A 14,010-nucleotide genomic window follows, 5' to 3' on the forward strand; every position below is an offset into this window, starting at 1 on the left:
TTCGCTGCCGCCCCGTACAGAGCGGCCTTCGCCTCCGCCGCGGGCACACGGAGCGGCGTCGCGGCCCCGCGGGGCTGAGGGCAGCCCGGGCCCCGCGGTGCCCGCTGCTGCCGACCCAGCAGCGCCGGGGGAGGACGGGGCGCAGAAAGCCTGGTGAACAACTGGTGGGGAGGTCTGTGAGGCAGGGGTGCCGATGGCATGGAAGCTGAAGCCAGGCAGGAGATGCTGATGTGCCGAGCCACACCTGGAGTGGGGTTAGCTGGCTGTGGGGACACTGGTGAACACCATCACCTTGGTCAGGCTTTATTTTGCGCAGCTTAGGTGCCGGCTGCTCAGTGCACAATCAGTGGGGCCGTAGCTCAGTCCTCCCTATCATATGTGGTGCCCTGCGCGTCCAGCCCTGGTAATACAGGATCCAGGGAGGTACAGTGGATCCATGTGTGTACATTTCTTTAAGCCCTTCTTGCTGAATACTTCAAGGGATGGAGTAATAATCATGCAGGAGTAATCCCAAAGACACAGGGTGGGGGTGAGGCGGGGGGTGGAAATCCCTCTTACAAATTGTCTTTTAACTTGTGCCTTTGTTACTTCAGGCATTAAACACGTTTCAGCCCACAGTGTACAGGTCTCGGGCCACAGGGTTTACGCTGCTGCCACACACAAGTTGTGCTGGAATCCAGCTACTCCTCTTGGATGTTGATCTGTTTGTCCTCCCAAAGTCATTTCTGTGAACTCCTGCAGGGAATCTCTCATATGCTGTGAGCTTTGATCCCTCATCAGCTCAGTAATTCCATGTCCTATCCTTTACCAGGTAGCTAAGTCTTATTTTTGAAGATTCGAGTGTTGTTTCACATTGAAATGAATATTTCATATTCATTCTACAGAGAGAACTAAGGACATTTTGCAGAAGAAAATATGAAAGCTATTGAAACAGATGCATATATACAAAATACCATATTTTGCCTTAATAATTCTCCTTCTAAATTCTGCAAAGTAGTGCTTCATGGTACAAGACTCTACTCTTAAAAAAAAAAAAAATTGAAAGGGATGTGGGTAATACACATTGAAAACCACACTAAAGAGCAAGGTCAGCCTCCAAACCAAATCTAGAGTTGTTAAAGCTTTGCTAGTGGGAATCAGCACTGAACGACTGTGTACCTGCATGGAAATAAGTGCAAGATCAGCTCCTTAAGTGGGTGCTACAGGAGATCACAGCAGGGTAGGAAAGTCAGATTTTAAGAAAAGGGATGTTGCCCAGTTTCACACTTTCAAAAGCTATCAGACTTCTAAAATATGGGAGATGAAATTTTAAGTCTTACTTTTGATAGACTGATTACAAAATCTACAAGGGAGGTTAAATTAAACAGAGACTTTAATTTCATGGGTTAGGGAATTAGGAGAGTGAAATAATTCACCAAGGAAAAGAAAACACCAGAGCATTCCTCAGAAATTTACTCTAGAAATAGAGTATGTGTCAGTCATTGGAAAGAGCTTTGAACTGAATTTTAAAAATCCTTTAAGAATCACCTAGCTTGAAAAAGAGACTATTTCAATTTTGTGTGGCTTTGTTAGTATGTACCTTTATTATTACTGTTATAGCATGGCCAGTGCTACTGTCATTTCTTCATGGTTTATTCCCACAGCTGGATAAAGTGTGCAGAAATCTTGGAAGATGGATCCTGAAATACAGAAAATGAAGGAAGTTGTCCTTGTCTACCTTGACAGAAGCGGTGGCCTTCAGAAATTTGTGCACGATTGCAAAAAATATAATGGTATTACTCAATACATAGTCTGTTGAATTGATACATAATGTTATGTTAACGAATCCATTATTTTAAAATACTTTTTGTTCTTACAGACTCAAAACAAAGTTATGCTGTTTATCGTTTCATTATTTCAATTAATCCTTCTGACATTGCTGAACTGGATGCAACTCTTGGAAACTATATTCTTCATAATCCCCTACAAGCTGCACAGATTTTTCAGTCAGTAAGTGTATATCAGATGAGTAGACAAAAGTGCATCATCTAAATTTTAACAAGATTTTCCTTTTTTAAATGAAGTTATTTTTCCATCACAGGTATGCTTTGTAGCTATTAAGACATTATCATTAATTGAACAATTGCAGACAGAAGCCCAGGTGAGTCTGCATTGGTTTTCTCCATTTAGATCTTGAATTTTCTGAGTATAGCAAAATATTAGCAAATATTGTTGTATTAAGTTTTCATTTTCCCTTTGGTGGCAGTATTATTTAAATTATTAATAATTAAAATAGCCAAAAGTCTCACCCTACCGCACTGCAATTGTGAGATTAATTAATATGAAACCTAGTTACTCTTCATGTGTTCCTGAAATTTTTAACAGTTATGTATCACATTGTGTGTTTGTCCGTAAAAAGTAAAGCAGTTTTAAATAAAAATATGTTTTTTATGTTAATGCTATTGTGTCTCTTGCTAGATCAGTATATTGCTGAAACCAACACATTTGCCACCTTTACCGAGTTATATTCTGAGTCTTTCTGCATATCCCTTTAATTACACATCTCAAAGATTTTATATGTCTGAAGGGATAGTGATTGCAATGGGAACTGTAACAAAATACACACAAGGAGCAAGATTTCTTTGTACTGAGGAAACCTGTCCATTCTCTGAAGGTAGTAAAAAATATAAAAATTAATCAGTACTATTTCAAAAGCTTTTAAATAAATTTGGTAATAAGACTTTAAAAACCTAGCCTAACAAAGGTATTTTCCTATATAGTTTTATTGCATATGCATACATTTTTGTAATGAACACAGCAGGATTTTTATTAATGGAAAGGAGTGGACTTGCTCAGCATTATTAAATGTTTTGGAAGAACAGCTATGCCAGCAGTCCCTTTTCCTAATGCTGAATATAGTTTATAGGAGAAAACATAAGTCACCTGTAGAACTTGAATATATGTAATATCTTAAATAAATTAATACTTAAATATCTTAAATAACAATAAAATATCTCAAAAGTAAATAAGCTAAACTAGTAACATACCTTTTTCTCGGAAACTGTTTGTCTATTAAAAAATACCGCAGGACAATGTGTTTAAGTGGCTGGCAAAAGCTTCTTGCATAGAACAAGTGGTGCTTTGATGAGCAGTTGACTTCTGTGGAACTGCTGCTTTGAGCAGTATTCCTGAACTGCTTGCCCCATTGCAGAGAGGCCCTAAGTACTTGTAAGGCTGGTTTTTGCTTCTTCTGTAGGTGAGACCATACAGTTATAAAAGAGATGCAAAATGCCAAAGTTTGGAGACTGCAGTTTAAGTCACACAGACATCTTTACGAGGACACGTACCTCTAATAGTGACTACTCGTATCCCATGTCATTCCCACGCCAGGCAGAAGCCGCAGTGGCTCACTCCTCAAGAAAGCCTGGCCAAGCTCTTCATCTTGGGAATGTAGGAAGTGGGAAGCTCTGCCATCTCGTGGCCAAACACAATAAATTGGATGGATTCTTTTAGCGAATATGTAAGGGAGGCTCATCTGAAAAAAACACATAATAAATTCAGAATTTCACTGTCTAGTATTTTAATTGCTTCTGTTCTCCATGGGAAATTTAACACTAGAACTATGCCCTTCTTTTAAATGGTTGGTAAATTATTACCCTTTTTTTAGGGTTTAGGTGCATCAGAGTGCATTGTCCTGGAGCTACAGAGTCTGCTACAGTGAGGACTGATTTTGTGTGTAGCTTATGTTCTTCACCACTGCAGGAAGACATGAAATTTAGAGTACTTGGTGGTAGGATCTGTGTAGTCTTACTTTTAGATCTGGTAGTTTCCTACTTCTGTCATACAATAAGCAAACAAAATATTTAAGTGGAAAAAGCCCACTTAAAATACACCAGTCTTTTAAAAAGAGATGTTTTCAAGAGAATTAACTTTTTTCTTTGCCTTTGTTTTGAAAGATAAACAAATAGTTGAAATGATTGATGCTAAAATTCTGAATGCTTTGAAAGGACATTCCATTGATAAATCCCATTTTAGGATTCAGGCATTTACATTGTTCTTGAGAGGTAAGCTGAACTTTGGAGTTCTGTCAAAAATGTTTTAGATTTGACCTGTGAGAATCTCTTGCAATTGTAGTTCCTTTTTTTTTTTTTTTTTTGCTAAAATGGTGAAAGTCATTATTTATATTGCAGTTCTTTCTGTACTCCCCCCCTCCCTTAATTTTATAAAAAGTAGCTAGGTGACAAAGCAGTGTGCACAGGTGATTGCACAGTGTACATAACAAAATTCTTGTGTCACTTTTACACCTCCATTTAATTAAAATCCCCTGCCCAGCTCGGCAGTGTTTTATCCTAACTGTTGCTTGTTTTTTCCTCCTTTCTACTTCCTTTGGTCATGCTGTTCTGTACTAACTTCATGTATATATAACATCCTTACTCAATCTAGCTGTTTTCCACATTCCATCAGGATTTTTGGCTTCTACTACCACTACCATCCACCACAAACATTAAATGATTTCTAATGTTAAAATCCAACTAAAATCACAATTCAGCAGTGTACTTACATTAATTCTTAAAAATACCCAAAACAAACATGGAGACAAGCAACAAAAAATCCTCATCCATTCCAAAAGTCTACGGAATTATATGGTTCATTTATTGAAAACTAAATAGAAAGAACTAGTAGTACTAAAATTGTAATAAAAATTTATAGAAAAATCTATGGTCAAGATACTGAGAGTTGGGTGCAGTAAATTTCTGCTGGCTCTAGTGCTCAGTGTGGTTACAGTGTTTCTCAGGCTGAGATTGAGATCTGATTGGATCTAATCCTCATTTTCAATAAATAAATGGGATTTGGTTTTCTAAGGTGCACAAAAATATAAAGGTCCACAAAGCTATTTGTGGATCTTCTTGAAATCTTTGTAGTGTGTATCTTCTTTTTATTGTGTTGGGTTTTTTTCTCTGACATTTTATAGGACAGTGACTGATAATGGTGGTGCCACAAACTTCAGAGTAGGAAATATACTTGCAAAAAACTATCCATTTTCTTTTCAATGCAGGACTAAATGATTGTCCATTTTCTTTATCATGAAATCTATTTTCCCAACCTGGCGTGCCTTCCTTATCTTTTGCACTAAGTAATTAAAACTGTATGTTTCATATTTTATTCTAGTCCATTATCAATCTGCCCTCCAGCTGTTTTCTGCCAATGTTAAATCATAAAATCAAACGTTCAGAATGTGTAGAAGTTTTCTGACCATGTCTTTAAAAATGTTTCTATGCCCTAACATATCTGCAGCTTTGCCCCCCTGCACTTAGTTTTTTATTATTTGCAGATGAACTGGCCAATAAAATGACAATAGGAAACCACTACCGGATTATAGGAATTCCAGCTTGTGTACAAAATGGCCTACAAATGACTGCATGTATAGAAGTCAATAGTGTACAGCTCTATAAACCAAATGGTAAGAAAGTTCCATTAAACATTGACTTAAACCCTGGAAAACCTCCTAGAAAAAAAAATCTTGAGAATTGGTAGAGTTTTTTATTATCTAGAGGTCGAGAGTACAAAACCACTCGGGACTTTCCTCTTACAGCCTGAAATGTGTACTTGTTGTTATTTGAGAATATCTGCTTTTGCCTGCTTTCCATGCATTGGGAAACTCCCTAATTATGTAGTTCTTCAACTCCTCTTTCCTTCTTCTATCCATTGGAAAGTACTTTGCAATCATATAAAATGAACCTGATATTTCAGTTTGTTTTTCCTTTCTTATTGCGTCAATTCTAACAGATCATGTCTGCTACCTTTTTAGAAGTCATATTAACAGTGTCAGATGCTTACATTCTGAATTTGTGCTTAATACAGAGATATATTTGTTCCTGGCAAGTTTTTGTATCAAGACTCCAGCAGTGATTTGTTCTAACTTACCTGCATAGGTCTCTTTGATGTGTTTGTTCACCTGTACTTTGTTTCCATTAGGTCCTTCTTTTGTCAGTGACAATTTTAAGTATCTGCTCTCACTGACTTCAAGTTCATGCTGGAGGTTTTCTGCTGTCCTGGCCAACATCTTTGCTTCTCAAGTTGTTCCACCGGGCACTTACAATACTCTTAAACTTGCAATATTGCTGAGTCTAGTACAGACATGTGAAAAAGAAAATGCAGATTATCTGGATCTCTTGATTATGACAAGTGACACACTAGTAATTGACAGGTAAAGAGATTCCTTTTTTTTTTTTCACATAAATTAGAATTTAAAATCTAGTCTTTTTAAAGATAATAGAATTGGTCCTACATGAAAAGCTAGAGACTTTGTTTTAAAAGAATATACAAGGCTCCAGCTTAGTTAAATACTCAATTTTTATCCCTTGGACATTTTTGTTTGTTTCACATGATAACTTTAGATCAGAACTTCATTAATTGTAAAACCTCCTAAAACTCTTATAAGATTACAGTAAGAATTTAACACTAGCACTGTTTTGCAGAGTTCTGATAAAAGCTCATTCTTCTAAAATCAAAAATGAAGGCTGTCCCAGGAGCTGGTAACAAAAAAAAGGGCTCAACTTTTCAAACCTTGTGTCACTGTAAGCTCTCTCATCACTGATTCGCAGCTATCAGCCTTTTGAATAAATAACCAGTGAATAAATAGATACTTACTTTTTATCTCTTTTTCATAAAAACCATTCAAATAAGGTATCAGAACTCACATGCATGTTTACACACAGATCATAAATCTGCTTGTTGTTGCCTTTAAATATTTTTCACTATGCATTTTATATATTTACCTATTCATGCAACAATAAACTGTTAACCAATTTACTTACACTGCAGGAAAGTGCAATATGCTCAGATTTACATTAATTTAAGCAAGATAACTTTCTCCTTTTATAACTTTAAGATTTCTGAAAGGGGCATGAATTTTATTTTCATTTGGAAGTTATTCTACCAATTCACTAATATTTTTTCTTGTGAAAAAAATCCCAAAACTTTGACCTTTTAAAAATTTAGTTCTAGGAATTAGTTCAAATTTTTAAAAACGTGAACTGCAAGATTTCTCTTTTTCACAGGTTAAGAATAAAATTTTCTAAGACAAACAGCAGTTTAGTGTTTTAAGAATCAAAACATCTGGTTAATACTAAAACACTGCAATCTTGCACACTGTACGTCATGATCGATATTGTAATTTGTACTGTCTTGCACGTGCACAGTATTCACTATCAGCAGCCTGTCACAGTAGGCATTTCCCACATATTTCCATTGCTGCCACACCCTATTTACTAATTCTTACTAATTTTACTTAGTAATTTTCTTCCAGGACATAATAGTGGGGCAAGCCATGCTCTGACATCTTAACATCCTTAAGAGGCTTTGATTGTGGAACCAGACAGACAATTTGCAACCTCTCTGTGCCAAAGAACATAGTACAGGGGATGTAAAAGATTTTTTTGTACCCTCTTTCCCCAAGAGAATTGGAGGGGAGTGTGTAACTCAGGAAGGCAGAGCTTACAAGTTCCAGCCTTTTCATTTTTCCCAGATGGCCAGAATTACTAATCCTCTAAACTATTAAATCACTGGAAAAGTTTCTGTAGAATAGAAAGAGTAGTTAACAATGTGGGGTTAAATTACAAGATGTCTTTGATTTCCTAGGATTTACTTCTGCAACCCAGGATTTGCCTCATGTTTAATCCATAAGAAACAGTGTCTTGATAACAGCTGTGAGAAAGCAGGCTTGAAAGTTTTGTATGTAAAGTTAAACAGTTACTTTTGATGCTGGTTTCATGTTAAGGATTTTGTGTTGTTATTTCTAAGTGAGTCTTAATACTTGTGAAGTTTTTTTAGAAGTTAATAATTCAACAATTTATGACTGACAGAATTATTTAATCCTCCAGGCTTCTGAATTACAGTTTATATCTTCTGCCCCGTGGCATACGACACCCACCTTCCAGCGACATTTTTCCTTCTGTGTCCAAAGATACGCATGGAACTGGAAGTGCCAGCATTCAAGCCTGCAGCGCTGTGCTGGCCAAGGGTGGCATCTGTTACATAGGAGACTTAAGTTCATATAAAAAGGATAAACTTGAACTTCTACAGTCTGGTAATCTCCCACCTCCTAACAAATGAGGGGACAGAACTAAACAAATATGCAAATTCAAGGCTAGGTTTGTTCCCCAGCTTATGGCCCTCAAATGCTGCAAAAATCTGTACGCTGTTTTTAATGGGTCTGTCTAAGACACAAGGACAAAAAAGCCAAGGTCCTGTAGACTTAAATCTGCTACACTACAGACATTCATTAATCATAACAATTCAGCAAAATCACAATCATGACTGATTTCAGAATGAGTGGGACTAGAATTTATAGCTCAGCTAAATCCATCACGTAACTGAATTTTGTCTTATCCTAGTGCTAGAGAGCAGAACAACAACAGTATTTATTCCTGGGAAGAAGTATGGAGAAGAGGCTGATCAACAAGTCACTGTTTCAGTTCAGACCAACTTTTGGTCCTTTGTAGATGTGGATTCTTCCTCAAAGAAACATATACAAAAGGAGAACTTTCTAATTGGACAGATGGTAAAGCACATGCCTTGTTCTGAAAGGAACTGTGCCATAGCTATCACTGGTGTTTATTTCCACCAATAAAATAATGGAAACTATAAAACTTGTTAGTAGTTCCCAGAAAGTCTCAACTTAAGTAACTTAAAATCAAGTATCTTCTAAAATTAGATAGCTTTCCCAAAAAAGTAGGTGTCATTCAAACAACAACATTTTACCAAGTAGCACAGGTAATTCATTAGATAATCTTGCAGTGTAAGTGGATATAGGGTATTTCAGATGTAAAACACTGTGATGCTTCTACAAGTAAAAAGCCCAAAATAAAGATGTAGATGTTTTCTTTCTATGGATCTTTTCTTTAGGATGTGAGTTTGATTCCAGTTAACCTTGTAGATGGTTTTGGGCTCTTGATCTACAATGAGTTTCCTTCCTGTCGCCTGTCTTCTCCTGTTGTACATCACACCTTGAAAAAAGCCATTAACCCTGAAGCCATGCTGCACAAAGTTTCACAGCAGTTCAGAACACAGGATTACGAGGAGGTAACAAATTATACACAATCATTTAGAAATGCATTATATTTGTGAATATCATACTGGGTTTGGCATTAGAAAGTTCTCTCTGCTGTCTGCTTACTTTCAATACTCACTTTCTGCCCTTTCCCCCACCATATGTCCACTAGCACTCTTAGGATCATTGACAAAAGCAGCTTCAGATCTTGAAAAGGGTCAGTATAATAAACACAGTTTGAGAGTGTTTCTGGAAAACATACTAAGTTAACATTCATATGAGAACATATCTCCAATATCTATTTTTGACCAAAAAGTTTACAACCAGTAGTAGAAGTTAATATTCCATTCTAATTAAGTTGTCAATATCTGTAGCATAACTAACAGATGATAGAAGTGTTCAAGGCTAGACGGGGCTCTGAGCAACCTGGTCTAGTGGAAAGTGTCCCATTGGAGTAAAATTTGGAACAGGATAACCTTTAAGGTCCCTTCCAACCCAAACCATTCTATAATTTTGTTTACTTTGAAGATGTGCCCTTATTATTATCCTTCAAATTTTTCTTATTTAGTATCACCAAATGGTGACAACTTTCTTTACTAGTAAAGCTACTGGTAGAATATATTGTCCAGCCTGTATTACTATGCCACTGGTATATTAAAAAGTGTGAAAAAAGGTCAATTCCTTATTTTCCTGTTAAATACTTAAAAAGTATGCCCTCTCTCTAGTTTATTTTATTTGCTAGGAATCTTCATGTTGAACTGAGTTCAGAAGCAGAAAGTCTCATTCAGGGCTATTATCTGGCAAGTCGCAGGGTGAGAAGAGATTCCATTCATGGATCAACATTATCAGCCTCTGCACTAAAAATTCTGTACGTCCTACTTTCCATTTTCAAAGAGAAATTGTGCTGATCTGCTCAGGAGCTTGTTTAATAAAAAGCTACGTAAGACTCATGTTTTGAAAAGTTCAAGCATAAATCTTACTATTTATGAATTCCATTTATTTTATATATTGACACTGGTAAAAGAAACCAGAGTTCAAACTTTGCCAGGCAAAAAAACCCAAAAAACCAACTCAGCTATTTACAAAACATGTATCATGATTAAAGCTATCTAGAAAAAAATCAGGGATTTAAATATGTAGAGCCTCATTATGGGAGCAAAAAAAAAAAAAGTATTAATGGATAACATGCCAAGTTCAGTTTTTTAGCGCAAAAAGTTAATATGTATTTTGTCAGTGGTAAGTGTAACTGCATAGCTAAAATATGAAAAAAATCACCCCAGTGTTAACTTGTAATTTGCAACATGAGTGCTTGGTACAGGGCAATACACATTGCATTCATGCCTGCAGTTATTATTTATTTCTGACATGTTTATATTGATCTCTTAGGATTTCACTGGCTAAGGCTCATGCCAAGCTCAGTTTAAGAAAGACAGTGCTTGAGGAAGATGCAGTGATTGCAGTCTTGTTACTTGAGTCATCGCTGACCCTGAAACATGGTAAATAATGCACAACAGTTCCTTAGGCTTGGGTGCATCACTGTCACATTTTGTCAGTCTGAAAAAATTCTCCACCCATTGATTGTAATAGCAGGTAATTTCAAATCAAAATCCAGAATTTCCACTGCTGAGGACTGGTACTGGAGAAGTCTGTCAGTTTGTCTCAGTGCTGTATGTAATGAGGCCACAGGCCAGCACCAAGTCTGTCCTTCATACTGGTTTATTTAAGGCATTGCTCCTCTAACACTGGCTCAGGTTAAACTAAGGACAGATTTCCCTCCCTGGGGTAAGCAAAAACATTCGACTTTGTTTATTAAGCATCAGTCATTTTTTTATACACAGATTTGGAAGCAAGGTAAGAATTATGATCTAGGATTGCGCTACTAAGTAATTTGCATCACAGCTCTTTTCTCCCCTCAAAGTACTGGCAAATAGCAAGTCTTACAGCTTAATTTCTTCTTTGCCTAGGCACATCTGCACTACGTGTAGCACCAAATCCTGTATTTCCATTTGACCTCAGTGATGAAAACTCCCTGCAACAGAGAGATATTTACCTCATGCAATGTCACCATCAACTGCTGAAGTTTATTGCTGCCTATAGCCCAGGAATTCACATTAACACTACTGAAGAGTAAAATCTCCACTCTTAAGTAAAGCCTGAGGCTTTGGCTTTTTGAGAGGCTGCAGCTAGAAATCCAAAATTACTAAAAACTTAGAAGACAAATCAGTGATGTTTTACTAAGGAATAAAGCATAGCTGACAGGACTTGAGTTACAAGTTTTGCAAGTTATTTGAAGGCAGGAGGGATGCCTTCATCCTGGAAAGCCATGGCTTCAGAATACAGTCCCAACCAGAACGTCTCTTCCTGGCTACCACTCCATTCACAGCTAAGCAAGGAATAATTTAGGATTCATGATTTTTAATAAGACTACAACTATAAATTAAACCACCAGTTCAGAATCAAACATTTTATTTCAGCAGTTTTTCTTGTTGCTTCCTTTTAAATGTATCACCCACCCAAAGGGTTAAGGAGTTTTAAGAACATTAACACCCTTATTTTCATAGTTTAAGTCAACAGTCTTTACTAACTCATGTTGTATAGATTTTGAAATGTATAAAAGTATTATCATACTGCTTCATGTTCTGTGTCTTTTTTTACACTACAGCAAGATGAGATTAGACGAATGCCACATGCTCCTGCAGCCAAAACCCAAACGAAACAAAAAAGCCCAACAAAACAAACCAACCACAAAAGAAACCCACCAAACCACCCCAACCTGCAAAACCCAGTGTTTCCACATCGTTTTATATAGACTCAGGGGATAGTAGAGTGCTTCAGTTAGGTAAAAGAACATTAGACAAGCTGGTAGACAGGTAACTCAATGAGTTCAGCTCTACCTCACTGTAAAAACAAATGAAGAATGTGTAGTAGGAGATGAGGTGTTTGGACCATCCTATGCTTCCCCAGCTATGGACTTTCCTCTGTTTCATCCTCCTAGTAAGGATATAGCACTAGGCATAATCCTCAGCAAGCCTTGCATCCAAGAAATACACCTTAAATAAAAAAGCTGCAGTAAAATTGTCCAGACTTCCTGTCAAATCTGGACAAGCTGAATAATTAAGGCTTGTATTACTCCCACCCAGGATGTCATCCAGCAGGATCAGAGTGCTACTGCTCCCATAGCCTCAACAAAAAAATAAGCTACTGAAAACAGAAATCCAAGATTTTATTCATAGCCACTACTAACACTGTAAACACTCATTTAGACAACACAATTTTCCCCCACATTTAAATCTTTGCCTTATTCACTTTTGATCCATTTATTGATACACTCAAAAATTCATACTAAGTTCTAAGACTGCCCAGAAGGCCACTTCTCTTTCTAGAGTGACACTCTACCCTGAACTTCATTCCAGGATTATTCATTTTCAGTGAACAGTTACTCCCCCTGTACTGTGGAACCAAGCAGTATTTCTGACGAGCAGGAAGGGCAATAGAAGCATTTCCAAGTGCATTAGAACTCCACATTCCAGGCGCTGCTGTTTTCAAGCTAAGAACAATAACAATAATGAATTAGTTTCCTGTACCCTTAATTAATCTTACACAAAGGTATTACTCTCACTGGCATTTCAGATCTCAAGATACACATCAACAAACATTCAGATGGGTAAACGGCAAAAGTCTCATCATTATGCCAGAAAAATTACTCTTTAAGGGTAGACTGAAATAGAATCCCTTTATAAATCACTATTTTTGAGAAGTAATATTAATGGATTTTCTGCAGAAAGAGCACAACATTTTATCCTTGCTTCTCCCCAGTTTCTCCCATGAGCTCTTGAAAACTGGAAGACTTGTAGCAGTACGAGGATAGTAGCCAACATGGCCAGTGCAGGCCTTCCTGGGATGGCAGTACAGCCTGCAGAAGCCTGAGCACTGTGACAGTAAAAAAGCAACTGACCTTCTTAAACACCCACACTTCTACAAGTGGGTGGACTCTCCTGTTGGCCCTATGTGCACACACAAGGCTGGAAGACAGTGGAGGTGGTCATCTGATCACCTTGGAAAAAAATATATAAAATCAGAAATGACAGGAGCAAATCAAACTGGAAAACCCTACTGGTTAGCTGGCACATCAGATATACAACACTGCTCATCACAACATTCAGTTGGGTAAACGGCAAAGGGTCATCATCACGATGCCAGCAGTTTTCTGCCTACATAAGGCTGCTTTTTCTGGGTACTAAATACAAGGGAATTGGTTTAGTTTGTCTCAAGAGTTGTACTTCCACAAGCTGAAGCAGAGCCTTCATTTTAACTGCTAAGCACAGAACAGACTGAGTACAACCAAGAGAAAAACAGCTCTGTTTGGGCACAAAAACGCAGGTCCCTCTCTTACATTCAAACCCCAGATGCTGAGTATCTTTCTACAGGTAAAGCTCACTACCATAGTCACCTTTCCCTTTGGAACATATTCCAAGACTGACACAGTTGAAGTGCCAGCATGGATTGTGATCTGAACATACTGTTGTTCACTTAATTCTCTCTGTTTCAGCTAACATCCATGAATTCTTCAAATCAAAAGTCATGTTTCCCCAGTTAAAAACTAGGTTCTCTGATAGAAGCCTCTCCCTTTTGACTCCTCTGGGATTCTTGGATTGCACCTGCTTTGTTCTGGGGAGCAAGTCTTAGGAGATTTTATAGCTGCCACAATACCTTTTGTTAAGATTTCAATCTCTTAACCCTACATACAATCAAATTTCTCTTTTTTCCATCTGTAAGGGACTTTGCAAGCCATTAAACAGCTTCAGAACTCTTGATCTGGATTTCGTGATACTTCCCTAAACATCTTTAAGTACAGTAAGAAATTCTTACTTCCGTAGCTCCAGAATTCACGTGCCATCTTTCTGCTTGCAAGGCATGGCAGAGTCCAGACTGAGGATTCCCAAAGCCAGCAACAAACTCATCTTGAGCTTCACTTTCTG

General features: G+C 37.4%; 1 protein-coding gene and 1 long non-coding RNA gene across 3 annotated transcripts; one reads left to right on the top strand and one right to left on the bottom strand.

Moving 5' to 3' along the window:
• Positions 1–63: 63 nt before the first annotated feature.
• Positions 64–8,377, bottom strand: LOC119697988. Of its 2 annotated transcripts, XR_005256016.1 has the most exons (5): positions 7,913–8,377; positions 5,905–6,107; positions 3,327–3,514; positions 3,027–3,229; positions 64–1,679 (listed from the first exon to the last, which is right to left on the bottom strand). It is a non-coding gene; the product is annotated as an uncharacterized LOC119697988 (long non-coding RNA). The 2 variants fall into 2 exon arrangements; XR_005256017.1 differs by lacking the exon at positions 3,027–3,229.
• MCMDC2 (minichromosome maintenance domain containing 2) lies at positions 1,673–14,010 on the top strand. Its single transcript, XM_038129415.1, has 14 exons — positions 1,673–1,772; positions 1,859–1,989; positions 2,081–2,140; positions 2,458–2,653; positions 3,647–3,769; positions 3,936–4,043; positions 5,312–5,440; positions 5,956–6,187; positions 7,863–8,068; positions 8,376–8,542; positions 8,887–9,063; positions 9,757–9,899; positions 10,418–10,527; positions 10,996–14,010. The coding sequence occupies exons 1-14, from the start codon at positions 1,673–1,675 to the stop codon at positions 11,160–11,162; spliced, it is 2,049 nt and encodes a 682-aa protein (XP_037985343.1). The 3' UTR covers positions 11,163–14,010.

Source organism: Motacilla alba, chromosome 2 (assembly GCF_015832195.1).
Source record: "Motacilla alba alba isolate MOTALB_02 chromosome 2, Motacilla_alba_V1.0_pri, whole genome shotgun sequence".
Taxonomy (NCBI): domain Eukaryota; kingdom Metazoa; phylum Chordata; class Aves; order Passeriformes; family Motacillidae; genus Motacilla; species Motacilla alba.

Coding starts and splice junctions, on each gene's coding strand:
- MCMDC2 (XM_038129415.1), top strand. CDS start 1,673: ATGGATCCTGAAATACAGAAAATGAAGGAAGTTGTCCTTGTCTACCTT. Junction 1,773..1,858: donor CGATTGCAAAAAATATAATG/GTATTACTCAAT, acceptor TTGTTCTTACAG/ACTCAAAACAAAGTTATGCT. Junction 6,188..7,862: donor GACACACTAGTAATTGACAG/GTAAAGAGATTC, acceptor TTAATCCTCCAG/GCTTCTGAATTACAGTTTAT.